A 25,693-nucleotide genomic window follows, 5' to 3' on the forward strand; every position below is an offset into this window, starting at 1 on the left:
GAGCCAAGATTGGAACATAGAATATCTCCACTGTGAGCCAGGCTGACAGCATTAACAAGTATTGAGAAAAGTATCATTTTCAGATGTTAGAATTGGGCCAATCATTTCGGCAATTGCCTTTGGGCTGCAAAATAAAGGGGCCCCCAAGAGATGACTCATTTTGGCCAAGATTAATGACAAAATGAGAGCGGTGCTTTTGATACAGATTCAGCCTGGAAGCCACATCCACGGAGGGGGCACAACACTTATTTGAGGGGGCCAGGCCTAAACCTGGCTCTGGTAAAACACCTGATGTGGACATTTTTGATTCCAAATGTACGTTGTCATCATCTGCTTCTCCGAGCAGCAGCACCCAGTCGACTGGTCACCCTGTCACCCTCCCCGCTGGGTGGCAATGCAGAGGCAGTGACGTCACCGGCGGCCTGCCCCTCACTCCCTTCCTGCTGCTGCATCACAACAGCCGTCGCTAGCTCGAGGTGACGGCGGGGGGGGCCGCCTAGTGTTGTCGCCGAGTCCGTGACATACAAGAACCTTCCACAAGTGGGTCTCCCGCCCCGATCGCCCCCGCTCCAGCTCGTTGGGTCATGGCCAGGCCGGAACAGGTTCTGTTTTTGGAGCCTCAACACGAACTGAAATTCCGAGGTGAGGAGGAGGGGGGAGGGCCCGCTGGTTCGGACGCGAGGGTTAGTTGGGCTTAAGTTTAGCATGAGATTCTTCAGTGGTCCATTTTTGATTGCTTTTGAAGAGAAGAAAAGAATTTGGGTGCTTCGCGAGGGACTGCGGGTCAGGTGACAACAGCTAGCCAAGAAGCTAGCTGGATTAGCATTCGACGGCTAAGGCCCCGTCGCACATTCCCCCCCCCTCCGGGAGCTTCCTTTTTAGAGTAAAAGGCAGACACCAAATGTTCAAAATTCCACCCCAAAAGATCGAATGGGAGAAAGGTGTCTCAAATGGCTTGGCATCTGGTCAATTTGTTAGTTAGGACATCTCGAGAGCAGGTGTAGCCGGCTAACATTAGCCCGCCCCCTGATTGGCTGGCTCGCCCAGTCGCCTTGACACTTCACAAGCTGACTGACAGTCGTTATTAAAAGTCTACACACCCCTGTTCTAATGCCATGTTTTTGTCATATAAGGTTAGTCATCTGAAACGTTTTCCCACCATAAACGAGACTGCTGAAATAATAATAGTAATAATAATGATAAAAAAGATATAAAAAACTGAAATAATGTAGTTTCACAAGTGTGCACACTCTTGCAACTGTGGCAGACTTCACCATTTACATCTAAGATGATGTAAAATGGGAGTCTTCACATACCTGCCACCATTTAAAGTGCATCAAAAAGTTCAACCTTAATTTCTGTAGACTGCAAAATATTTTCCCAGATCCATTTGAGAGAGTGTTTTTGCACATTTTTTAAATACCAGCAGAACATGGCATTTGAAATGAACATTGTACACAATGGAACATCAGACTTTGGTGCTAAAGGGCCACACTTAGTTGATTTAAATCATGAAATAGCAATTCAATGTGAAGTGCAGACTAAAAGCCATTTTTTCCTCCCAAGTATGCACGTGCGACAACAGCTGCATTGCAACATGCAACCGAGCCATGAGGTTGCGCAGCTCCTCTGCAGCACATGACGCCAAAACATCAGAAATTGTTGCTGCACGCGCTCATCTCCTCTGATTGATCCAGATCGTCACGTGCTGGCTTCTGTTCCACAAGGCCTCTTTAATCGATCGTAATGTATTTGTCACCATGGGGGAGAGGATCCGCACCGCGTAGCTTGTTGCCGCCACCGCCCCAAAGCAAGCTAGCTTGCTCGGTAAATGTGTGTGTAAAGTAGCCTAATCACACACACACACACACACACACACACACACACACACACACACACACACACACACACACACACACACACACCGCCTTGATTGATTAAATGCCTACTTTAGTCACAACCTGTGCTAGTAGTTGTTATTTTGTATTTTGTTCAAAAAATAAAGTAAAATCTGCGACCAGAATTGGTCCAAATATGTAAGCCTGCGGTGTCCTAGCCAAAAGCGGCTGTAGCGCCATATTGAATTGTATTTTACAAAATGTGCGTACCCGATGAAGGACATACAGTTTATGATTGTTGCTACGACTTCTGAGATTTCGTGTTCCTATTTCCTGCCTAATGTGAAGTATATGTGGCGCCAGCGCCGTTCCTGTCAGGTCTGTGAAGCCGGCCCATACTCATTCCCCAAGGCCCCTCGCTTGACAGAAGGTGACTAATATACTCAGCGGTTTTAGCCATCAGGATATACATTTCACCTGGCACTTTGTGGAAATCCTCTAGTCTTTTCTCAGGTTCGCGGGAATCGCTCAGACAGAAAAAAAACGATAAGTGATGGGGGACTGACGGGCTGGCTTCCAGCACTTGGCCATGTCCTAATGTCTTAACCAGGAGCATAACAAGAAATGCTCAGTTCAAAGACCAAATGAAGTGTTGGCCTTTGAACATGACTTTTAAGAAACAAAAGTACCATATATCTCTATCTCCCTGATGCTCAAATATTAACCAGATTTTTGGAAAAAACTGCAATGCAATTATGAATGTCAAAATGTTTTGTGGAGTTGGATATTTTGAAGGAACCAGTGAGCGTTATGGTTGGCCACACATTGAGTTCCTTGATGGTTGAATTGTGTGTCTGTAGCCAAATGTCAGCAACAGCCGGTTCCTTCACACACGTCCTTTTCTTTTGTAGGTCCGTTCTCTGACGTGGTCACCACCAATCTCAAACTCGCCAACCCTACGGACCGAAATGTGTGTTTCAAGGTGAAAACAACTGCTCCACGCCGGTACTGCGTGCGGCCAAATAGCGGAATCATCGATGCAGGCACATCCATCAATGTCTCTGGTAATTGCACCTTCCTTTCATGAATATCAGGAAGACTCAAATCCACGTTGACTATTTGATCTGAAATGTAATTGCACTTCCTGTAGCATTGATTTCATGAATGCAACATGCAGTACAGGTAAAAACGACTTCAGCCCTCCCTTCCTCAGGCTGAGACATTGTAATTGCAGACATCAGTCAGCAGTGGGCGACAAAATGACATGGTCCACTTTGCAACTGAAGTTGCCCAGTGTCATCATTTGTCACCCCCTTTTCTAACTCTGTGTGATTTTTCAATACATTGAAGCAATTGTCTGTGTATTCTTAGAATGTTCATGTCAGATAGAAAAAGATCAGATTGCTTATTTGAGTTGCCTTAATGTTGCCGTAGTGACAGACATCTTTTTCCAGACACGCAGCCTCAGGCAGGGTTTCCCCCAGCAGCACTCGTGCCATGCTGTAATGTAATGGGTTCTGCTACTACGTACATCTTCCTGAGACCTCGCATAATTGACATCATTTCAAACTTCTCTCTAATATAGCTTGCAGGTGATTTGATTTTGAAAAATGCACCATTAAAATAAAACATACATAAATATTGTACACTCTGGAAGTTGAACCCAAGCTAAAGTTAGCCACTCCTGGACATACAAAGATATTAAAACAGTCAAAATCTATCTGACACCAATTACTTACTACATTCCGTTGAGCCTGGCCTTTGGTGCCATCTTGTGGCATAGGGTGTAAGTGAATAGCTTGGTAGTATCAAGTTCAATGTAACCTTCATCTCAGGAATGTTGCTGCGCTGGAATGGATGTTATGTAGTGGTCAAATATGTGCCGCGTATGTTTGAAAAATCTCTGTGTCCACAAACACTGGGATTCCTCAGGGAATGCTCTTGTTTGACATTCCGAGACGCGCCAACATTCCCAGCGAGGCCGAGAGTAAAATAATATGCAGCCATAGAAAATAACAGTTGTTTTACTGCTCATTAGCGTGTCATTAGCACAACACTGGACGGACTTCAGGCCAATTCTACCGCTTCACGTTCTGCAGGCTGCGATAAATCCACGCAATGCTGTTTTCTTTAACGTTTGATTTACATTCGGACGCGATGTACCCACGAGAGCACAATCGGGGGAAAGCGATCCTTCCTTCTCGGCCGAAGGGCCTGAACATGATTGCATATTGGAAGCGTTAGTGCAGGGGTTCCCTATAGACCAATGATTCCGCTTCACTTCCACATGGGACTGCCCTTAATGACAGAAAGCCACCTATTACATCATTATATTTGGAAGTGTGTCTGTTGTCATGTGTGATGTAAGGCAAGAGTCATTCAAGTCGTGGCAGCAGAGACATTGTTGCTGCCTTTATTTCCATGTGGCTCATGCTTAACTTTTGATAAGTTCAAGGAAAAAGAATACAGTTGGACTGACGTCACAGGAAGCTAATTCCTGCACTCATAGCTTGTCCGTGGTTAGTGCGGCATGGCAGTGCTTCACGTTTTGTTGGATTTCCTGTTCTTGCAAGAACACTGCGAGCACGGCAATTTAACAATTCTACAGTAATAACTTGGTTGCAAAATATGTGACAAATTTTGTTGTAAATGATTTTCCTTGGCCTGATTTTTTTTTTTTATACACGAAAACTGAGCAACCTATATACCATGCTGCTTCCCTTGTTACCTACAATCAACCTCTGTGCTTTACAAATGATGTATCGTTGTGCGGTAAAAACACCATATTGTACGATTAATCAAGCAATTAGCAGACATGTGTTTTTGTCAAAAGCGCTGCATCAAAAACATTAAAGAAAAAAAAAATTCCAACCACTCCAAATCCCCTTACAACCCCCCTTAGGGGTTTGGCTAAGGAGCTTTTAATGTGATACTGTGTTGCCCAAAGAATTTACACGCTTTCCTGCCTCCGTTCTCCAGTGGCGTCCCCTCGGACCCAAGTTGGATTGCTTTGTAAATTGGACCTGATTGAAACAGGACGTTCCCAATCTGTTCATGCCGTCTTCTTTCTGCTTGTGATTCTGAGCCGCCCGCCTCCATGGCTGTAACGGTGCGTTACATCTCTGATCAAGGGACAAACGCCATGTGCCAAGAGTAAAAACTTTCTTGACATTGGTAGGTCATTTGATTTGAGCAAAAAGCCGCAGAAGAGGATTTTTGGAATTGGAAGGCGCCAATGTCACAATACGTCTCTAAATTACAACCACATTTGAGGAAAAAAAAAAAGGGCAAAATGAGCCCCCATTAGAAAGCATTTGAGCCGTCCTCCATGCACAGAAAAGGATCATTGTAAATCATTGTTAAAGCTTTAAAATACCTTCTCGGCTGTTGGAACGGCATCAAGTAGCGTACCAGCGACTGATGTGGCGGTGGAAGTAGTATACCAGCGCAACACCTGCTTTTTGTTAGCCGGATGGATATGTCATGTTAAGAAAGAAAAAACACGCTTGGAAGCTGTTAGAACGATTAACCCCGCAGGGCCTTTGTAGATCCGTCACTGTTTCGCCGTCATGGTAACATTAACATGGAATTAGATTAAAGGCGACGCTTTTTGGGGGGGGCCTCACGTAGGCGCTCCCCTATTTGACTGTTGTGTTTTTATACATTACAGACAGCCCCAAAAAAATAACAAATAAAAAAATCGCCCAAAGATATCCAATGGGCACTCTTATACAGAGTTGAATTTCCATTTGTTTTTTGGTTCAGGCTGGTTTGATTTCACTTTCTCTGTTGTATCTTTCAGTCATGCTGCAGCCTTTTGATTATGACCCCAACGAGAAGAGCAAACACAAATTCATGGTTCAATCCATGCTTGCGCCCCCAGACATGACCGACATGGAAGGCGTGGTAAGTGTGTTCGCTGCACCACCATTATTGCCACAAATGGCTTATTCGACAGTTGCCATTAGGATTCAATTGATCCGTTCATTTTTTTTTTTTTTTTTTTGCATTGTCCTTAGTGGAAGGAGGCAAAGCCGGAGGAGCTGATGGACTCCAAGCTGAGGTGTGTTTTTGAGATGCCAGTGGAGAACGAAAAAACAGTAAGTCCTTTTTTTTTTTTTTTTTTTTCCCCCTTCACCGCTAGTAATAAGTCACTCGCTAGTAAGTAGCATAATATTAACATGAGATAACTTGAATGCTAATTACTTTTGGACCAACTATGCAATTTTTTTGGGGGGGAGCGAGCTTTCAGGTACGCTTTTGCTCAACTTTGAAACAGACCAGTCGACTTAGTTGCAAATAGTCACGATTCTGAATGTATGAGCAACAGTTGACTTACGGCTTGTCTTAACTCTGTCAAACTAGCACGACATGGAGTCCAACAAGATGATGTCGTCCGGCTTACTGAAGTCCGAGTCTTCTTCACTGCCGCCCAAGTCCATGAGCTCCACCCTGGATGATGGCGAAGTGAAGAAGATCATGGAGGAGTGCAAGAGGCTCCAGATGGAGGCTCAAAGGCTACGAGAAGAGAACAAGCAGATCAGGGTGAGTGGCGTTCCTTTGAAAACCGGAATCGTTCCTTCAAACAAAAACCTCTTTTGTGATGCGTGTACATTCAATTTAAAAATCCAAATACAAGCATTGTCTACTCAAAATAAGATCTACAAGTGTGGACAGTGAAACAGCAAAGTTAATCAACTTGCAACAATTTGCGTTCCCATCTTCGGTCGCCAGACGTTCAGCAGGTTTGCCTGAATTTTTCGTGTCGCAAGGGAATTTTGAACATCAGATTTGCTTGGTTGCAGAACAAATATATTCATTGACTATTGCATTTCATCACATAAGTTTTAGAGCTGTCGTTGAGCCAAAATTAGGCGGCCATCTTCAAAATGTATTTGCTGGAAAGCGCCCCCAATTGACGAAGCAATCATCTCCCTTCTCCGTTTCCACCATTGCATCTCCTGTGGAATCCGGGCCTTTGGTTACTCGTCCAACAACCTCATTTCTTGGTGTGCCATCCTCAGGAGGATGACGGTCTGCGGATGAGGAAGAGCAACCTCATGTCTTCCCAGCACTCCTCGGCTGGTCTGAAGAAGGACGAAGGCCTAAGCGCCCGCTCGGCCGCCCTCATCATCCTCTTCTTTTTGGTGGGCGTCATCGTGGGCAAGTTGGTGTTGTAGAGCGCTGTGCCGTACGCGGGTTTGGGCCGGCCGGGAATTTCCGCAGCATGCTTTTTTTTCTTCACATTTTTATTTTATTTTTCTCGGGGGGATGAAATCAAACGCGGGGCATTTAGGATCAGCGATGCCATATCTGCTGGGAAGTGGGGTCCTCGTTGAGAGGGGGGCGTTTGGATTACGCCTCATTTATAGGAAAAGAAACAAGTCAAAGGTCATGTATGGGGTAAGAAAAACAATGTATAGATAAACGATTCACTGTCTTCTGAACAAGCTTGTGCGGATCTTGCCTGATCACTGCGTTCAAGTCATTCTTTTGTGAGGGGCATAGAGGGAAGAAAAAAAAAAATATATATATATATATTTTTTTTTTTCACCCCCCCAATGACTAGAGTAAGCTCCCCAGCACCACCACTGCAATTTATCGAAAGGGGATCTCAAAGCTCCTTATCAGATATTCCCCCAGACAGGACAGACTCACAAAAAAAGAACAACCTGATGTGCAAGAAAGTGTGTCCCTTTTAGTTGGACCTTTTAATTATCACTTCATTGCATGTGTTCATAGCTGAATGTTGCATCTGGACATTTTGGAATCTAATTTAATTTTTCTTAATTGTGTCATTATTTGGCTGTAGGTTTGCACAATTCTGATCTTTTTATTTCCCTTCATTTGTGTTTCATTATTGTGATTTTTTGGGGGGGGATGGGGGGGGGGTGTATCGTTCTAAGAGCGCATTTAGTATTTAATGGCATAGATCCAGATTCGGTCATGTTTTTGAGGGCGTCTGCTGATATTCACCAGGCCAAGGCTTTGCCCTGTGATCTGTTTGGCGCAATTAGTTTTTCCCTCAGGCCAATACTACAGTACACATACTATATGTATGCACATAACCCACGCCTGGAAATATACACGCAAGTGCATGCAGAAATGATGGTCAAATCTTTCTTCCTCTTTTAAGCCATACATTTGTTAGGTGTCTTTGTCAGGGCAAATGTATGTTAGCAAATGGTGTCATGTTATCAGACGCTTTCACTTAATTATTTTTTTTTCCTCCTCCCCCGTATTGCCACTGTATCAGTTCCACCGTGGTTGTTTGTTCACACATTTGTCACTTTTGCTTGTCTAATTTTGAAGTTGTGTTTCATGCACTAAGGTGAAGATTGTGATCTTTCTGTATTGCAAAATATTTGTACATCTATATCTACATATAGAGCCAAGGCCTTGAGGGACCACATAATGACAACGTACTGTTCTGGAGCCAGTGGTTATTTTTTGACTTACTAATAAAATGGATGAATCACATTGAAAATGGTTTGATCTCCCAAACTTCCATTGAACAAGGAAAGAAACCAAATTTTCCCCTCCAAAGAATTTGCAAGGCGTGCGTGCGTGCGTTCCTAAAACTGTATCTGTGCTTACGTGTTAGTTTGAGGATGACTTGCTGAGGGGAGGGCCGAGCAGAGCTAAAATCAGCTTCATAATCGCAATGTCGGACCTGCATCGTATTGTATTTGCAGAAAAATGTGTTTTTCATTGAAGCATGGAAACAGCTGACACATGAAAAATGCTCCAGTTTAACCAAAATGTGAATAAATGAAATCATACTCATCAAACTGTACCACTCTTATCCTGCCATTTAGCAAATAGGCCAATTTGACGTGTAAATACTTGTTGATCTAGGCAAGACACTACAGTAATCATCACCTGAAGCAGCTGAGCAACTGTTTTGTATGTATGTAAACAAATAAGTATATCGAAGAAGAAAAAAGAATATTCTTAGTCAAGTAGTCTCTCTGGTGTATAAAAGCAAAATCCCACCTGGTTGGACTATGTAGCATCTTAATAAATGAAAGGAATTCAAGTCCCAACCTGACTTTGTGGAGTCATTGTTTGCGCATGAGCTAAGGAGCTCCATTTGATTTTGATTTGTGAAAACACAAGAATTTAGCACCGTGTTTCAGAATATGTAAAAGCGGACGGGAGGGGGAAATACTGGAAAATAATTTTTGCTGAGGGTCACATTGACCCGTGAAGACTTTTTAAGAAAAGTACAGGGGTGTTAAGTAGCTGACAGGAAATCTTATTTTTGAGCGTCCTTCAGGTGTGGTCCACATAAATCACTTTTGGATGCTCTTATTTCTACATGTTCCAGTTGAAATGACAGAAACAATGGCTGTGGCTTTAAGAAAGCTTGGAGCTGGGACAACTGGCACAGAGTGATGCAGTCTGGAACACTTTGTAACAATAAACCCTTTCAATCATTTAAGTGGGTCGAGCGATCTAATGTATTTGTCATATTAAAACCTAAATCCAACAACTGTGTTTAAGAGGTTGTCCATCACAAATATTTTTCCATGTCTATTTTGGGTTTTTCATATTACTCTTGGACTGGTTACTTGTCCAAACTTTATGCTGTGTGTGATTGCTATTTCATTTATTGTATATTTTTACTAAGCCGCTCAACCAGCACCACGATTTTCATGACTACACTTTTCATATACTTTTTTTTTTTTTTCCCCAATGCCTCGTACCAGTCTAACATCACAAAGAGTGAAATTAGTTTTCTTTTTCATTTATTTTACCACATAAATGTGCTTCTTGGAATTGATACAGTACATATTGATATTTAGAGTTTACACGAAATTTCAGTGTGCTTAAATGTCCAAATTAATGGAATACTTTTATGAATATTCAATTATAACCAAACTATATTCAAAAGTAATTATTTACAGTAAAAACATTTACAATATTTATTTCAGCTAAAATATTAGCATCGCTTGATAATAAATCAAATATCTATCACTGCTTGTGTGTTCCTTTTGATTTAAAGAAAAAAAAAATGCAGCAGGCCATGTTGTGTTCTCCAGTTGTTGAAATCCGTTTCTCCCACCATATTTAGGAGGGAAATGTTTAAGCAGAAAAGAAATGCATTTGGCAGAGCCAGTTATCTCAAGGCCGATGATGTCTTTTGTGGCGCAGCTGCAGCTCATATTTGTATTTTTAAAAAAATATTTTTTTAGCAGGGTCTGAGATTTGACTTGAGCGAGAGTTTGGCCGTTAACCGCACAGCTCAAGTGATGTCATGTCAATTATGTGTGTTTTATAGGAAGGCGGGAGATTGGGGGTAAAATGACAACCAGGGGGGGAAAAAAAGCATACATATGCTGTCTGTATATGTTCCGTCCAAACATTTGATTTCTTTTCTCTTGCCATAACATTTGTTAGCTGGAACCACCAAACTGTTTAAACTTTGGAAATCTGATTCAGCCAAAAGAAAACTCACCATGGCTTCTTTTCTTTTTCTTTTCATTTTAGATCTACCCTCGCACAATTTGGAACAGTGTAGCTTTGGGAAAATCATCGTATTACCGTAAAAAAAACATGTTATGCATATTTTTCCACAATCTATAACGGTTTCCAGTTTGTCTGACATGCTTTTGTCCAAATATCCCAAGGATCAATAACGAAAAGACAGCTTAAATGCGGATGATTCTTGAAAATCTCATCAGCATTATGAGGAACTTTCTCCAAATGCAGTCATACTTTACTGTTTTGACACACGTACTAAATCAAGTCTGTTTTACGTTACGTTTCCCTTGTTGAATGGACTCACTCAGCGACGGCCGCCGCGCCGCGAGGCCTGATTGCTAACAGGCCGCCGAGCGAGCCAGCCAGCGAGCCAGCCAGCGAGCCAGCCAGCGAGCGAGCCAGCGAGCGCTCCCTCCTTTCCGGCCCTTTGACGGCAGCCGCAAGAAAAGACAATGAAAAGCTCCTCAACGGGGGGCAGACAATATCTGAAGGTTGATTCCAGCCGCCCCCTCCCTCCCGCGCAAGCCTCTGATCTTCTTTTTCTCTTGATCTGTGCTCGAGCTTTTTGGTCTTGGGGGGCTTCCAGACTGATGTTTCCCATCCAAGTTTGAAGGATGACCTCATGAGCATCGCAGCTGCCATTGCCATTCTAGCACCAGTTAATAGGAACAGTATGGTGCATCTGGAAAGGAATACTTTGCACTTTCTCTCTCTCTCTCTCTCTCTCTCTCTCTCTCTCTCTCTCTCTCTCTCTCTCTCTCTCTCTCTCTCTCTCTCTCTCTCTCTCTCTCTCTCTCTCTCTCTCTCTCTCTCTCTCTCTCTCTCTCTCTCTCTCTCTCTCTCTCTCTCTCTCTCTCTCTCTCTCTCTCTCTCTCTCTCTCTCTCTCTCTCTCTCTCTCTCTCTCTCTCTCTCTCTCTCTCTCTCTCTCTCTCTCTCTGTCTCTCTCTGTCTCTGTCTCTCTCTGTCTCTCTCTCTCTGTCTCTCTCTGTCTCTCTCTGTCTCTCTCTGTCTTTCTCCCTTCAAATCTTGAATAATTGTGAAGATTGGGAGGATGATTAGTGTTTCTCCAAAATCCTCACCAGAAACATCATGGGTCAATGCCCATCATCTTTTGGGAAAAAAAGTGTTCATCGATTGATTTGATGGTCTCAAGTGTTTTCCAAGCAGACAATATGGTTCAGTGAATTCCGATGCTTCACCTGCTTCAGCCATAATACATCTTTATAGCTTCTTGGTCAAGTATTAGTTGACGTTGACATGGTAGGAATCAGTGTAACAGACCGAACTTGGTGATCTTGGACATCACCACAGTGCAAATTTGGGTTTCATCTCCGCCAAAGTGTGTCCTATCCCTCAGAGCTCTTGTATTCTGATGTCATGAAAGTAGCCTTTAGCTTTAAAATGTGAGGAGTCGTGAAAACACACGTTTTTGGAAAGCCACTTTTAATGCAAAGAAATGAATGAATCCTGCTTCCCAAAAATCTTTTAAATAACTGACAGTATTTATAGATACTGTTCATATGGTGATAAAATAAATAATCACTGGATGCTTCACGGCTATTAAAAGAAGAGCAACATCTTATGCCACAATTAATGACGGTAGCTGGTAGAACTGATTACAAACTTTTCTTTCCAGTATAAACGATGCATGAGTTCTCCTCTGTCCTCGCTCTGCAGACCCTTATCTTCATTTGGGATGATGGCAATACATAAAAGCAGCATTTTCCACAAAATCTTTTTGGTTCATACAGTAATGACAGTGTTGGTGAAGATTAGTTTGAAGTCAAACTGGATTTGTATCCTAGAATCCTTCAAGTGAAGGTCCAACAAATGGAGTGGATATGAAAAAAACAGTGGCACCATAACTCAATTCATTCCATGGGTAACTCCTAGCTCAATTGAATTGTGTATTAGATCACTTTTCTACATTGAAGTGATCTGAAATGCCATTTGTCCTTTCCAGCTTGCCGAAATGTAATTTATTAACTCGAAACGCACCGTTTTATATAAAAACACAAGAACTAAATAAAGAAATAAACTTGTTTTATAAAGTGTAAATACTGTGTGTTATGTTGTATTGGTATGAAATATGGGCTTAAGGGACATGTCGTGACAGGAGTTTGAGTCAGGTTGGTTGGTCAATTCAATGAGGGTCTGGGTGCAAGCTGTGGCCTACAGCAGCTCCTGTACTCAGTCTGTATTTGACTGTCCCATGAAATAAACGTCCGAAACTGCTTCTGCCAGTGGACCAAATGCAAGGTCATTGTCATTTTGTAATTTCTCTGATTATTTTGACTTTGCTCAAGCAGCAGTGTAAATGAAGATCACTTGTAACTCAAAAAAGAAAAAGAATCAAGTTATGGCTCACAACTTGACAATTCCATGAGTTGGAGCACTTGTGAGTCAAGGCACTACTGAACTGTCTGTTTGGCTACCCTGAATGTCTTGTAATGAGGGAGATGCCAAGTCTACTAAAAAACACGACTCCAGCTGCATAGGGCAGATCCGAGGACCATCGAGAGGAATGGTGACAGGCTCCCGGTCCCACTGGTATTCATTTGGACGCGTTTGCTTTTGAACCCTAAACCATAGTGACTGGAGGGCTGTGTCTCTGCATCGCTGCAAAGCATTAAGGGAGCCTGAAAGGAAGTGGCCCTCCTGGTCGGACGGTCTGGGCTGGAACCGTCTGTCGGCCTTTCCCCAACATACAAGTGCGGGTGTCCCCTGTGGTCCAGCTCAACCTTGAGAAGCTCATATTCCTTATGTGGCAGCTTGATGCCAAGAACCGTGCACCCGTGCGTAGAGCTCAGGGCCTGTTCTTCTCTGACCTTCCACTCGCCGGCCTGCCCGCACTTTCCTGGCTTTGTCCTGTTCAACAACTTTGCTGTGGAATCATCTTCAGCCGTCACTCTCACTTCGGTCACCTTAAAGACAAACTCTGTGGCTCCTGGTACCTTGACTGAAGGGTTTCCCTGAGCATAGTGACCAGAAGCTCTCAGGGTGAAGGTGTTCTGGGAGCAAAGGGGGTCCGAATAGTGGCGGTAGATCCCCTCCCACGCTTGTCGGTCGGGATCAAAGTGGAACTCTCTGGTGAGGAAGAGAATGGTGGGGCGAGTTTCACATTGCTGGCTTGACCAACGTCCGGCCAAGGAAATCGGGGCTTGCGTTTGACGGGGCATAGCTGGGGGATGTTGTTCTGTGGAGCGGTACACCAGGGCACACACTGGGCAAGGATGGATATGATGCTGAAAAGATCAATTGCAAAAGATTTAGTGCGTCACTTCCGGATGCCAGACATATGTAAAACATTTATACATAGCTGTCACTAAAACTCACCATGGCACTTTGCAGTGGCTGCTGGTATCCTGTTGGTCTATAGTGAATTCTTTGGCTCCAATCAGTGTGTATGTCCCCCAAGAAGAGCTCCTGGATTTTCTCCCCACGGTCGTGGTGTTGCGTCTCCACCCGAACCAAATCCAGCTCCATCATGGAGAAGCCCATAGCCGTCAGGCACTCTCTTCCCGCGCGGGTATTGTAAAGGTCCTGCGGCTTCCCCGGAACCAGTCGAGCCAGGCTCGGAGCCACGCAGGATGGGGCCAGCCTGGAGTTCAGTTTCTGCTTGGCTGCCAAGCTGTGGACAACGACGGTCACCCCGCTGAGGTGATGGTCGGCTTCGGTGGCTCCGCGGGTGATCCAGGAGGCCTGACGGAGACGCAGCTTGCCTCGGATTGCCAGGGAATAGGTGGGATTCTCGCACTGGCTGTCGGCATAGTAGTGCTGCAATGCCTGGAAATGACGAGTCGGGTGGAAGGTATAGGAACGGGTGAGGAACTCTGGGCCTGGACGCACTTCACATCTGAAAATAGGGAAGAGGTTATAGAAGTGAATACATTAGATAGTCAAATACACACACCAAACAGCTTCATGGAAGACTTTCAGATAGCTGGGGTTAGAGCAGAAGATGCATGCAGATGTGCCTTATTGGCTCTGGCGATCCCAGAAAGGGGTCAAGGGAAAAAAGACTACAGTGAAGACAAGCCAAATATCTATCCCTCGCCACCCAGATCAGATAGATTCCTGTGAGGCAGACTTCTGGAACATACAGGATGTTTTTCAGTGTACAATATTTGGAAGTTTGTTCAATGAACTTGTCTGGGCTGTGGTAAGAATACATCCCAAGTGTGTTCTGTTTTTGTCTTTGAAGTGTGTTTGGCAAAGGTTTACCTGGTTGATAACCAGGTCCCGTCCAGCCTGGGTGGTATTTCTGCTGTGATTTTCACTCTTTCCTGATGGTGGCGGTAGTGGCAGCGGGGCTGCCATTGCAGGCTTTCCATGAAGCTGGAGGAAGTCGTGGGCACTTCCCAGAGTTTACTCCCCGTTGCGCTCATCACTGCAACTAGAAGACAGAAATGACAACAGCAATTATTCATCTGATGAACACGTGTACCTCTAATAATGATTGATTTGAAATGACCTCACATTCATTTATCCCAGCACTCATTTGGATGTGCAGTATAGTTGATTCAACAGTGACATTTTTTCCTTCTTGAAATTTTATGAGCATGATTCCGGCCAACCAAAAACTCCCCGTGAAAATAGCAATGGTGTTATGAGTTGCGCACATGTGCTTCATCTCGCCGCATAACTGTGTACTCACTCGGCTGCTGCGTGCTCAAAGGTGCGTCTCGAGACACAAAGCCAAGATCGGACTTCAGCCGAGAAGGATTTTCTGATTGTGATTTTGCAACAAGCGGAAGCCGCAAAGTATTGCAAGCATCTTCTCACGAACCCTACTGTTTCTTTTTGTCGTTGTTGTTAACCTCACTTGGCTCTTAGATTCCGAGAGTCATCATTGTGTGACACTTTTATGCCGACAGTTCCTCCCTGGAGCCTTTGCATGCACTCTGACCCGCAATGATCTGACAAAGTGTCAACTGTTAAATCCTTGGATGAGCAGGAGATCTTTTGACTGTCTCCTGGGATTAAGGAATATTGAGTCGTTTATGATGTAGACTCACATTTCCCTCACACGTGATGTGTGGAAAATTCCAACTGGAATGCAGATTTTTCTTTAAGACTTATTTGCACGCTTGTGTTTTCAAATATTGATTGCGAGAGAGCGAAGATGAATGCAGAGTACAAACTGGATCGTATTCACGCGGAATCCAGAAGAATCATTTCAATGGAAGCCGATCTGCAAAGACGACCAAAGCAAACCCAAAATAAAATTCTTCATCCGGCAGGCCTGTTTTGTGTTATCGATCGTCTGTAGCTGCATGCCACATGTTGTCAAAGCGCTCATAGTGTTAAATGGTGTGGCAAAAAAGAAAAAAAAGAAAAGCAACGTGTCGTCATGTCGGCCTTTGCCGTTGAAGTGTGCTGTTTGCGCCAAAAGCACGGAGTTGTATGGCGCCTTTCCCAACCGAGGTCACGTGTCATTCCCTGCCCTGGCTGCGCCGCATATGGTTGCATTTATATCAAGAAATGGACTCGTAAAAGCAAAGAGCTTAGGAAAGCAAAAATGCTCATTGAGAGTTTTGAAGTATTCCTCTCCAAAGAGCGCCTGGCTCGGTGGACCGCAAGCGGGATGACGACATTACGCCACCCGCCACTTCAACGTTTTTCACTTCATTTCCTACTCAGCCAGACAACCGGCATTAGACTTGATTTGCATTTCTACTCGTGCCCCTCCTTGTCATGCACCCACCCACCCGTGTTTGATTGAGCAATCAGTGACTGGTCTATAAATAACTCTTTCCTGCTGTGGTTCAGAGGTCAACATGGGATACAGGTGCTGTCTTTGTGAGGAAGTTTTGAAGACACGAAAAAAAGGAAATCATTATATCTGATTTGGTGACAAAAAATGTCATAGCCTTAGGAAACTCAGCTTGTATTTTTAGAGTAAAATTGGTGTTTTGTTTTATTCATGAAAAGGAAAAAAAGTCATACTCTTCCCCCCAAGAGAATCAGATTTAAATCAATTCTAATATATTCCAAATCTATTCTTTAATAGAAAACTATTGTAGGGTTCAACGTGTTACAAATTCCTACAGGAATTTTTTATTTTTTCTGGTCATGCAATATGTATCTTGTCTTTTCTTACAATTGCAATTGTGCAAAAGCAATTGTGGTTTGTTCTTCACTTGCTCAAGGGGAGGCATTGTTTTGCGTGTCATCTATGTTGAAATGGTTGCCTCCAAATGTTGCCCGCCCTGACGACGTGCTCCCATGTTTACGTCTCATTGCCTCCGCTTGGATGTCAAAGCCTGGCTTTTAGCTTTGTTGCTTTTTATCGCGTTGCCTTTGCGTGTGGCTCAGAGATTATGTCAGGATAGGATAGTGTACGTGTATGTGCGCATTTTTGATGTGTCCATGTGTGTAGATGAATGTGTGCGTGTGTTTTCTCCAGATAAGCATTTCCCACCTTTTTGTTGTGTGTGTGTGGTTTCTCACAGTGCACAGGCCAAAAGAAACAAAAGCATGATTTGTCCTCATTTGTTACAATGATCTATTGGGGGGCTTTCTCCACAACATTATCTCTTCTCTTTGATCCAAAACCCTTTCTGGAAAGTTTTTTTTTCGAGCCTTTTAAAATGCGAAAAGAACAAATAATAACCCTAACACACGAAAAAAAGATACAAAAACCTGAACTTAGAAATGTGACTTTTTTGCAGGGAATAATAATAATAATAATAATAATAATTTTCTAGTGTAACTAAAGGCAAACCAAAGTAGCCACTTTGGACTTGTAATACAAGCGGTGCCCATTGTCTTCATTTGTGTAAGTCAGGCCGAGGTCAAGTTGATCTTTTCAAAGCGCCGCAGCTCGGCGTTGTTATTCTAACTTGGGTCATGTGTCCGCCGGGAGGCCACGGGAACGGCCGCTCGCTGTTGTCTTTTCATCACACCCCAATCCCCAGATCTGCTTTATTTCAGTGCGGCTTTGCCCGCTGGACGTCAAACTCTGGCTCCTGATGGCCACCAAGCTTGGAGGGAGGGACCAAGGCCAAATGATTTTTTTCTCCTCATAAAATTCTCATTCATAGGTTGCCAATAGCACGACTATTCAAACATACAGTACAGCGGATAGTAAAATGACCATTTTTTTTTGTCCCTATCAAGTGAGTCGGCCTTTATTTCAAAATATTGACAATGACTTTTTTCTCGAGCGTCTGGAAGTCGGCCGCCCTGACCTCGTTTGTCTCCTCCACGATACGTGTGCGGCCCCAAAAGAAAACACTCCAACTTTTTAGTGTGTACGTGCACCTGGGCAGATGTCTCCTCCTTTCCACCCAATGGCGGCGTTCAGTAATGTCAGCCTCCTGTTATTCCAACCATTAACGTAATAGCGACATTAGTTCCAGGGCCACCATCGTCAGCTGCCAGAGTAGCAGGAGAAGAAGAAGACGACGGCTCTTCTCGCTCCTCCCTGTTGTCCTTTGAAGACACAGAGCCAGCATTGACTACGGCCAGCTTGTGTTTTGCTTCCACCGGAGGCTTGTGAACACTGACAAATTGCTTCCTTGCCATTAACAAGTGTGACATAATCCTCACCGGGCTTGGGGGGCCTGCCATGTTTGGAGAGTCTTTGTTTCTTTGTTTACACACAAGCCCGATTTAACAGTGGAGCCGTGGCTGGAATGATTTTGATATGTAGAGCAGAAAATCACTATTCTGTAACAGTGACTTTGTATGGCGTTCTCTTCATCCATGCCAGCGACCTATGCTGGCAGGCAACAATTCCATGCTCTTCCACTGGATGGCAGAAGGTACAATTAAGCCGTTTCCACCTGCTGCCATTCAGACAGGCTGTGATTTGAGCCAAAGTGAATGTAGCGCTGCTCTTTTGGGGATGTACTCACCGTGCCAAATGAAGCAGAGCGTCGCAAGCACGTGTGCTGAGCGTCCCTCTGACATGATGGCTGCCTTTCAACGCACAACTCTTTTAGATCCCAGAGGTCAGCGGCAGATATGTCCTGTCACCCGTGTTAGGGCTCCTGTAATCCTGCTGCTGCTGCTGCTGCTGCTGCTGCTGCGGCGTCTTCTTTTATGTCCACTTGTTGGCTTCCATGCTCTGGTGGCAAAATTGTCAGTGGGCATGCAGCATGTCGCCACTGCTGCTTTCCTCAGGAGTGTGTAGCACACAGTGGCTGGCTTCCACTCAATGCATGTGCTGCAAGTGTGTGTCTGTGAGGAGGAGTATAATGCGAGGGTGGGAGCATGTGTGTGTGTGTGTGTGTGCATCTGAGGTTGAGAAAGACAGAGGAGGAGAGAAGCAAATTATGGGGCACTCAGTGTGTGTGTGTGTGTGTGTGTGTGTGTGTGTGTGTGTGTGTGTGTGTGTGTGTGTGTGTGTGTGTGTGTGTGTGCGTGCGCATGTGCTTTCAACTTCTGTAAATAAAAAGCTCAAGGGAACTCAAACGGCGCTTCAGAAACGGCACTCAATGTTTTTTAACCTTCAATGTTTTGTCACTTCACATCTGGGAATATATCCGTGACATTTTTTGCTAGGTTGGAGAATGCTAGCACTTTTCACTCCCTTTTTCTAGCCTGGTTGAAAAGAGCTTAGGAGGGAATCCTGTCTCAAGTAAATGTGCAACTGCTCACCGTGCATGCTACTTCTAAAAATGGAACTTCAAACTGTGTACTGCCCGTGTGCTCCACTAAAGACACAAAGAGTTTGGCTTGGATTTTCACTCACGAAGGCAGCACTTCATCACCGAGCCTCCACACGACCCTTTGTTGTAAAATCAACCGATATGCTTTCTCACTTGTTAAAAGAGGAAAAAAAGCAACGTGGAAAAATTCATGTGAGCCAGCTGAGCTATTCAAAAAAACCATCTCACCAAACATGTTCAGATGCAGAGCAGGCGTTGTCCAGATGAGCCAGTTTACATTGGAGTGCCCTTCCTGCAGAGAAAAGTGTTGACGGTGAGGTCTGTGGCTCCCTGGGCGCGGCGGGCCGGCGGCCGGCCGGGCGGGCTGGCGGGAAATTCTCAAACAAGATGTCGCTGTTCAATTTCTTTTCCTGTGACGTCTTAATGTGGCCGCCGGCGACGTAATTGCTCGCCCGTTAACCATCCTCTCTGAGATGTGGCTATCTTGACCGTTTTCCACCTCAAGTATGGTCCCATCATGAAAATCCATCTTTTTATCAGGAGGACTTTCATACATTTGAATCATCTTTCCATTTGTCCTCTGATGGCTGCACACATATGGCACCTTATTAGAGCGCCTCAGTCACGTGGATTGTGTTGACTCTGCTGACCACTGGCGTGGCCCTCAAAAGGGAGACTTGGAAGCACATGGACTGCGGGTGGGCTGACCGCAGCGCCGTCAAGGGGGTCCGTCCTCTTGCTCCACCACACATCACGCAACATGTTTTGATTTGTAATATGCTCAACAGCAATAGGCTCCATGCCATTATCATTGATGGCTCTTTTCTTTCGGTCTGTCATCTGTCCGGCTGTTTCTTCTTCTGCGTTTGTTGTTTACGTATTCCGTCCGTTCCGTGTTTAGAGACCAAATAGAGATCCTTGGCCCAATCATCCCACAAACATGGAGCTTTCTATAAGCAACTCATATAAACACCACAGTCACACAAGTATGCTTGTATTTACATCAAGGCACGTGAACATCGTGTGATGATGGCAAAAGGAGATGTTTGAGGGCTTTTTTTCCATGCCAAACACTTTCCAGATTTTTGACATCAACTGTGACACATTTGTCCAGAGGACGGGTTGTTCTCTCTATAGCAAATTTCAAATGATTACTTATGCACTAGCCAAGTGTTGGAGTGCGTTGACACAAAGTTGTTATGACTCCAGGCAAGCTTCATCTGCACTGCCAAACACTTTGAAATTTCAACAACAAAAAGAACTTTTTTTTTTTTTATGCATGATGTTCTTTTGCTTGCTGCAACAAACAGCCACATCTAAGTTGAATTTTTGAGCTGCGGGAATCCTTAAAGATCAGCATTTTGTTTGGCTAACCTTTTAAAGTACTTGAAATTCACATATGTTTTGTGTGCGGTGACCAAGCGATGCCATGACAAGTGAAATGACAACTTGGAGCCAGCCCCATCATTTTGCAAAGACATCTTTTCTGAAAATTCGAATTCCCCACTTTCAGGTTGAAAAGCAGCAACAAGATCTCATCACGAATGGGATTGTTGATGGGCACCTGTGGCTGAGCTTTAACTGACCGACTGTGACGGACCCCACAGAGAGAGGGGAGGGAAGGGGCTTGTGGGATGAGGTGCGAGGCTGGTGCTGCTTGGGGGAGGGAGATCTCAGATCCCAAATCTGACTGGGCTCCCTCAGGATGACGTTGCCAGGGGTGTCAGACGCTTTGATCCACTCTGGAATGTGCATAGAGATACACACACATCTTAAAGGGTTGGCCCATAAATAGCGGGCACAGGGAACGCATACAGTCCACAGCCCGCACTATTTTATCATCAAATAAATCCCCCCCAACCTGTAACTAATACCTCAGTGTGGCCAACGACTACGGTGGCCTCGCTGTGTGTGTGTGTGTGTGTGTGTGTGTGTGTGTGTTTGTCAACGTAGCGGCACAATCACTTGAATGTACACACACGCTGATACATAAACACACATTTATGCAGATGAATATAGTACACTTATAGAAGCACAGGTAGAAATTAGACTTTTGGACACACAAACCACAGATTCCCAAGCACACAAATGCAAACACAGATACACATACACTGTCATATTTACACAAAAACAAACCCAAAATGTCCATATCAAACCACAGATACAGTGTGAAAACACAAACCCCAAAACTCAGCCATCCCATACATACATCCTATACACTTTATAGTGGCTTCATTCATGTTTCTCCTTCCACCCTTGCTGCAAAGTTATCTTTGCCAACACGCAAACACTCTGAAAGTGAGCCAGCTGCAGACAGGCGGTCGGTCGGTGGCTCCATGCTTTAATCAGCACACATTGACATGTCAGCTTGTTATCTGCAAAAGGCAGGAAGCGTCTCCTATGGTTCACACGTTATCCTTTTGGACCGACCGAGGCCCACGATGCAGAGCGCGTCAGTCAGGCGTGTTTGTTTTGCCAGCAGGTGAGGTCTAATGTGCTGTGTTTTGATTCTTTTTCCATTCTTGTTGCTGATGAGGAGATGCAGGCTACGATAGGCACTCATCCTTCAATGCCTCACTTGAACGCTTTGATGACCTGCCTGCCTGGCTGCCCACCTACCCTGCCCTGCCCTGCCCTGCCCTGCCCTGCCCTGCCCTGCCCTGCCCTGCCCTGCCCTGCCCTGGCTGCCTGCCTGCCTGCCTGCTTGGCTGCCTACCTACCTACCTGCCTACCTGCCTGCCTGCCTGCCTGCCTGCCTACCTGCCTGCCTGCCTGCATCCAATCGCGTTGGTGCTTGAACAGCGGAAGTTTATTTGCACTTAATCAGAGGCACTTTAAAGGGTGGCAGTGAGGCGCTGCTTTCCATTTCACAAGAGTTTCAATGTGATTGCTTTATTTGAACTTTCTTTTATTCTCAGTGGAGCAGGACTCCTAGCAGACCTGTTGACTCTCTTTCCGAAAGGCACTTTAAAGCCACGCCAGCTATTTGCATCAGAGCGATAAGAAAGTCTCTCTTCTCTCTGTTTGTGCGTCTTTCGATAGGGAAAAACTGAACATGTCGTGGCAGGTCCAAGAGAACCGATGGGAAAAATCAGAACACTGATGAAAAAGCAATTGAGATAATATTAGCCTAAGAGAATCATTTTTGGATGGATTTTTAATCGAATCCTTGCAGAATAATGCCTTCAAGATAATGAAAAAAAAAGATTGCATGAAAGACAAAAATCCGATTTCAGACTATACCGTTTGAAACATGTATGATTTCATTTGTAAGGGCATGAAATGGAAACTATTGTGTTATGGAAACATTTGACATGACATACGTGATAAGGTAAAGTTGTTTCTTGGCAGCAGAAGAGAAGGCTCCACGCCAAGGTTCCCAGCAGGCTCGACATCAGCTCTCACTTTACTGTCTCCAACTAATCTCATTGGTGGGACCAAGAAGGGAGCAAGCCCCTTTCAAGTCATGAGTCCAAATCACGTTTTTTTTGGAACAAGGCGATAAAATGGAGGATATGAGACACAATGGTAGCTGACCCGGGTCGCTTGAAACACCGGAGGTGTGTTTGATTTATGACACGGGGTCTGATCCAGCGCAAGATTCGTTTTCTGGCAAGAAATCGGGAAGGCTGGAGTTCTCCAATCGCGTTGGAGTGCGGCACTCGTAATCACGAATCACTCGGGGCTACTTGGCGGGAACCATTGCTTTCTCGTAAATACCCAAATGCAGCATGATTTTTTTTTTTTTTTTGTATGACGAGACCTCAATTAGGAAGGTGGGGTGTGATTCTTGTACTCCTACTTGAGAGCAGATGATGGTGGAAGTATGCATGTTTGTATAGAGTGTGTGTCCCCTTGAAATGTTTCATCATCTGGCTTGAAAAAATGACCAAACCATGGCCCCATTGTCCGAGATGTAAATGCTGAAAAAAGAAGTCGTAAGCTTGATTGTGGCCCAGTTGCAAGTCATCTCCAGCCCCCCCCCTCACTTGTTCTTTCCAATTCCTACTGGCCGACATTTTAAGATGCTTAATTTATGAAGACACTGGAGCATAGCCATAATTCGCCATCTGTGACGTCTTACAAAGCCCGCGTGTATTTATGACTCCGACCTCTTTAGGTTTTCTGGACTATTATTTGTTTTCTGGCCCCCTAGAGACACGCAGCCACGATACGGGACGGGAGGCATGCGGGAGGGAATTGAATTACACACATTTAGTGATCTTTCAAGAGAATGGCTTTCATTGTGGGATCCTGTTACCCCCATTCCCCTTCTTCTCTTTTTGAAGAAAATGGCTGCTGGAGTAAACAGCGATGGCTTGATGGCGCAGCGTGACAGCGACACGTTGACTCCTGCCTCTGCATACTCTACTAAAAAAAAAAAAAAACATCCCAGGGCCTAGTGACACGTTGCGATGATACCCTTTGAAGGGAATTCTCAACCATGAGTAAATGAAACGCTGACCTGACCTCCTCGAGCACAAAATCGCCCCCCACCATTTATTTAGTTGGCACCATTTTGTTGAACTTCAAATTAGCGCGTGCACACACAAATGTTTTTGATTGATTTTGATAATGTGGGCCTGAAATAGAGGGATCACCAAAGAAAGCAGAAGAGGCGTGTTCCCGAGATCACATGGAACGCATACCAATCACGGGATTGGGAATTCTTGAAATGCGGCTGGTTTATGCATACAGTCAATTCATACATTTCTTTCTAAAGACACGACACGCTGGAAAACTGCTGAAAAGACGAATTTCTTCAATTGTGGAGATATGACAATCCAGTGAATGTTCAAAGCGATTGCGCACATTCCCTCCACTGTGACCCCAGCAGCGTCAAATTCCGCCGGGCTAAGCGAGGTAGCTGGCGCATTAGCCGGAGCCACGTGCCCTGTGGGGGCCACACAAAGAGCCACTGTGGAGACCACGAGACGGACATTTGGAAAAACACCTTCCACGCTCCTTTACTTTGCTCTGGGGTGAAAACAAAATGGCTGTCAAGATAGACATTTCAACCAAGGCCAAATAAATGATCATATTGTACAAAAGGTGACTTGACTCTGAATCACAATTGGTTTTGTGTTTTGCCACACATCAAATCATTTTGACCAAATCCAAAGTGGAGGTGTCTCTTTCTTTCTACAAGCGTGAACGAAAGCACGGCGCAAGAAGACCACGGAACATTCCACAAGTGGAGAAGTGTATAGTATTTTCCTCCAAGCCCTTTAAGGTTTTACAGACTTGTATGAAATGTTTGGATTGGAAGCCTAAATGAGTTTGCTTTTGCAAGAACTTGAGCTGCCGTCTGGAAGAAAAGGAAGATTTTGAAGGAGAGGATCATTTGCTGCCAAGACTGCATAAGTGAGCTCATCACTGAATCAGCACAGTGCTCAGCTATCATAAACATTTCATTAGGCCCAAACATTGTTGTGTTTGGAGACCACCAGCTCCCATGTTCTTCTTTTCCGCTTCTCACACATAACCTCGTTTTTTTGTGCTTTTTATCCTTCCATCCCCCTGTGGCCTGTTCCTCCTTCTCCTCCTCAGGTCAGGGATGAAGAATCTTCTAGGCTTGGATAAAAGTGTCTGTGGGAGTCAGAGTGGAAATCTGGGAAGGTGTCCAGGGTCAGCCAAGCACAGCAGATGTTCAGCTGTGGCTTCTTTTTATTTTTTTGGGGTGTCTTACCTCCCTCTGCTCCTCCCTCATTAAACAAGAGCACAGCTATGAAGCAAGTGTAAGCTTCCATTTGTAAATGGTTGTCCAGCAGCCAGGAAGTAGCCCGCTAAAACACTTGTTTGGCACGGCTCCTTTGGGCTTTTCACAATATCTGTTTTTGTACATGGCTGGGTTTTTAGGCCAGATGCCCAACCAAGCCTTGCATTTACACTATGGCTGCATATGGTTTCCTGACCAGGAGTCAAACCTGGTGAAAGCTCCGCATCCTAATCGCCGGACCATCAGGGACCGCTAAAACATTTGAATAATTATCAGTATTAATGATTCATTCCTAATTCTAGGAACAGTTAAACATTCAGACTTCTTGAAAAATGAAGGGCCATGAATCTCTTTATGGAAAATGTATTGCACAGTGCACACCATGGATATCATGTTTCCATCCTGTGTGTGTTCGCACCTACTGAAATGCTCCGAAACAAATCGTCAGTGAGTTAAAACTGTTGGCTGCGTCCAGAAAAGATTCTGTGTGAAGATAAGCGTCCAAAGAATCCACCGCTTGCCCGCAGCAAAGCAAAGCAAAGCGAATGGAAATGATTAGGAGTGATTGAGAGGTTTGGCTGCTTCTTGTCTTTGTGTCTCTGCGCTCAAACATCAGCCGGCACATTCCAAAGATGATAAAAAGCCATTTGGCCTCCAGGATCCCAAAGAGAAGAAGTGAATAGGAATGCCCCCAAGCTGTATCATTGGGATTTTCTTTTTGCTCAAGATTCCCATCTATGCTGATAATTTCTCAGCAGCCTGTGGTCTGCTCGGCTCCTGACCCCCTGGAACTTTTGTTCCCTTTCTTTCCCCGACTTTCATCTGTATTGTATCAGCAGCACCAGACAGGCAAGATGGTGCCGCCGACAATTAGTCTGCTCCGGTCGTGACAAGACAAAAAAAAGAAAAATGCTTGAGGGTTGTCTCATTTCGGGTTTTGTTTTTTTATTTTCTCACGCCTAAGACTTTAAAGAACACATTTATATTTTTTTCATCCATGTTCGCCGACACGGTTGAAATTTGGTATGCA

At 44.6% G+C, this 25,693-nt stretch overlaps 2 protein-coding genes across 2 annotated transcripts; one reads left to right on the plus strand and one right to left on the minus strand.

Annotated features, from left to right (window-relative positions):
* The first annotated feature begins 369 nt into the window (after positions 1 to 369).
* vapb (VAMP (vesicle-associated membrane protein)-associated protein B and C) lies at positions 370 to 8,884 on the plus strand. Its single transcript, XM_085923267.1, has 6 exons — positions 370 to 642; positions 2,750 to 2,902; positions 5,641 to 5,744; positions 5,858 to 5,938; positions 6,204 to 6,383; positions 6,863 to 8,884. The coding sequence occupies exons 1-6, from the start codon at positions 585 to 587 to the stop codon at positions 7,016 to 7,018; spliced, it is 732 nt and encodes a 243-aa protein (XP_085779393.1). The 5' UTR covers positions 370 to 584; the 3' UTR covers positions 7,019 to 8,884.
* A 2,897-nt stretch (positions 8,885 to 11,781) lies between these two features.
* apcdd1l (adenomatosis polyposis coli down-regulated 1-like) lies at positions 11,782 to 18,324 on the minus strand. The gene is made up of 4 exons (XM_085924443.1): positions 18,189 to 18,324; positions 14,551 to 14,722; positions 13,663 to 14,182; positions 11,782 to 13,571 (listed from the first exon to the last, which is right to left on the minus strand). The coding sequence occupies exons 1-4, from the start codon at positions 18,241 to 18,243 to the stop codon at positions 12,798 to 12,800; spliced, it is 1,521 nt and encodes a 506-aa protein (XP_085780569.1). The 5' UTR covers positions 18,244 to 18,324; the 3' UTR covers positions 11,782 to 12,797.
* Between the last annotated feature and the right edge of the window lie 7,369 nt (positions 18,325 to 25,693).

This window comes from Syngnathus leptorhynchus, chromosome 11 (genome assembly GCF_054491065.1).
Source record: "Syngnathus leptorhynchus isolate UIUO chromosome 11, UIUO_Slep, whole genome shotgun sequence".
Taxonomy (NCBI): Eukaryota; Metazoa; Chordata; class Actinopteri; order Syngnathiformes; family Syngnathidae; genus Syngnathus; species Syngnathus leptorhynchus.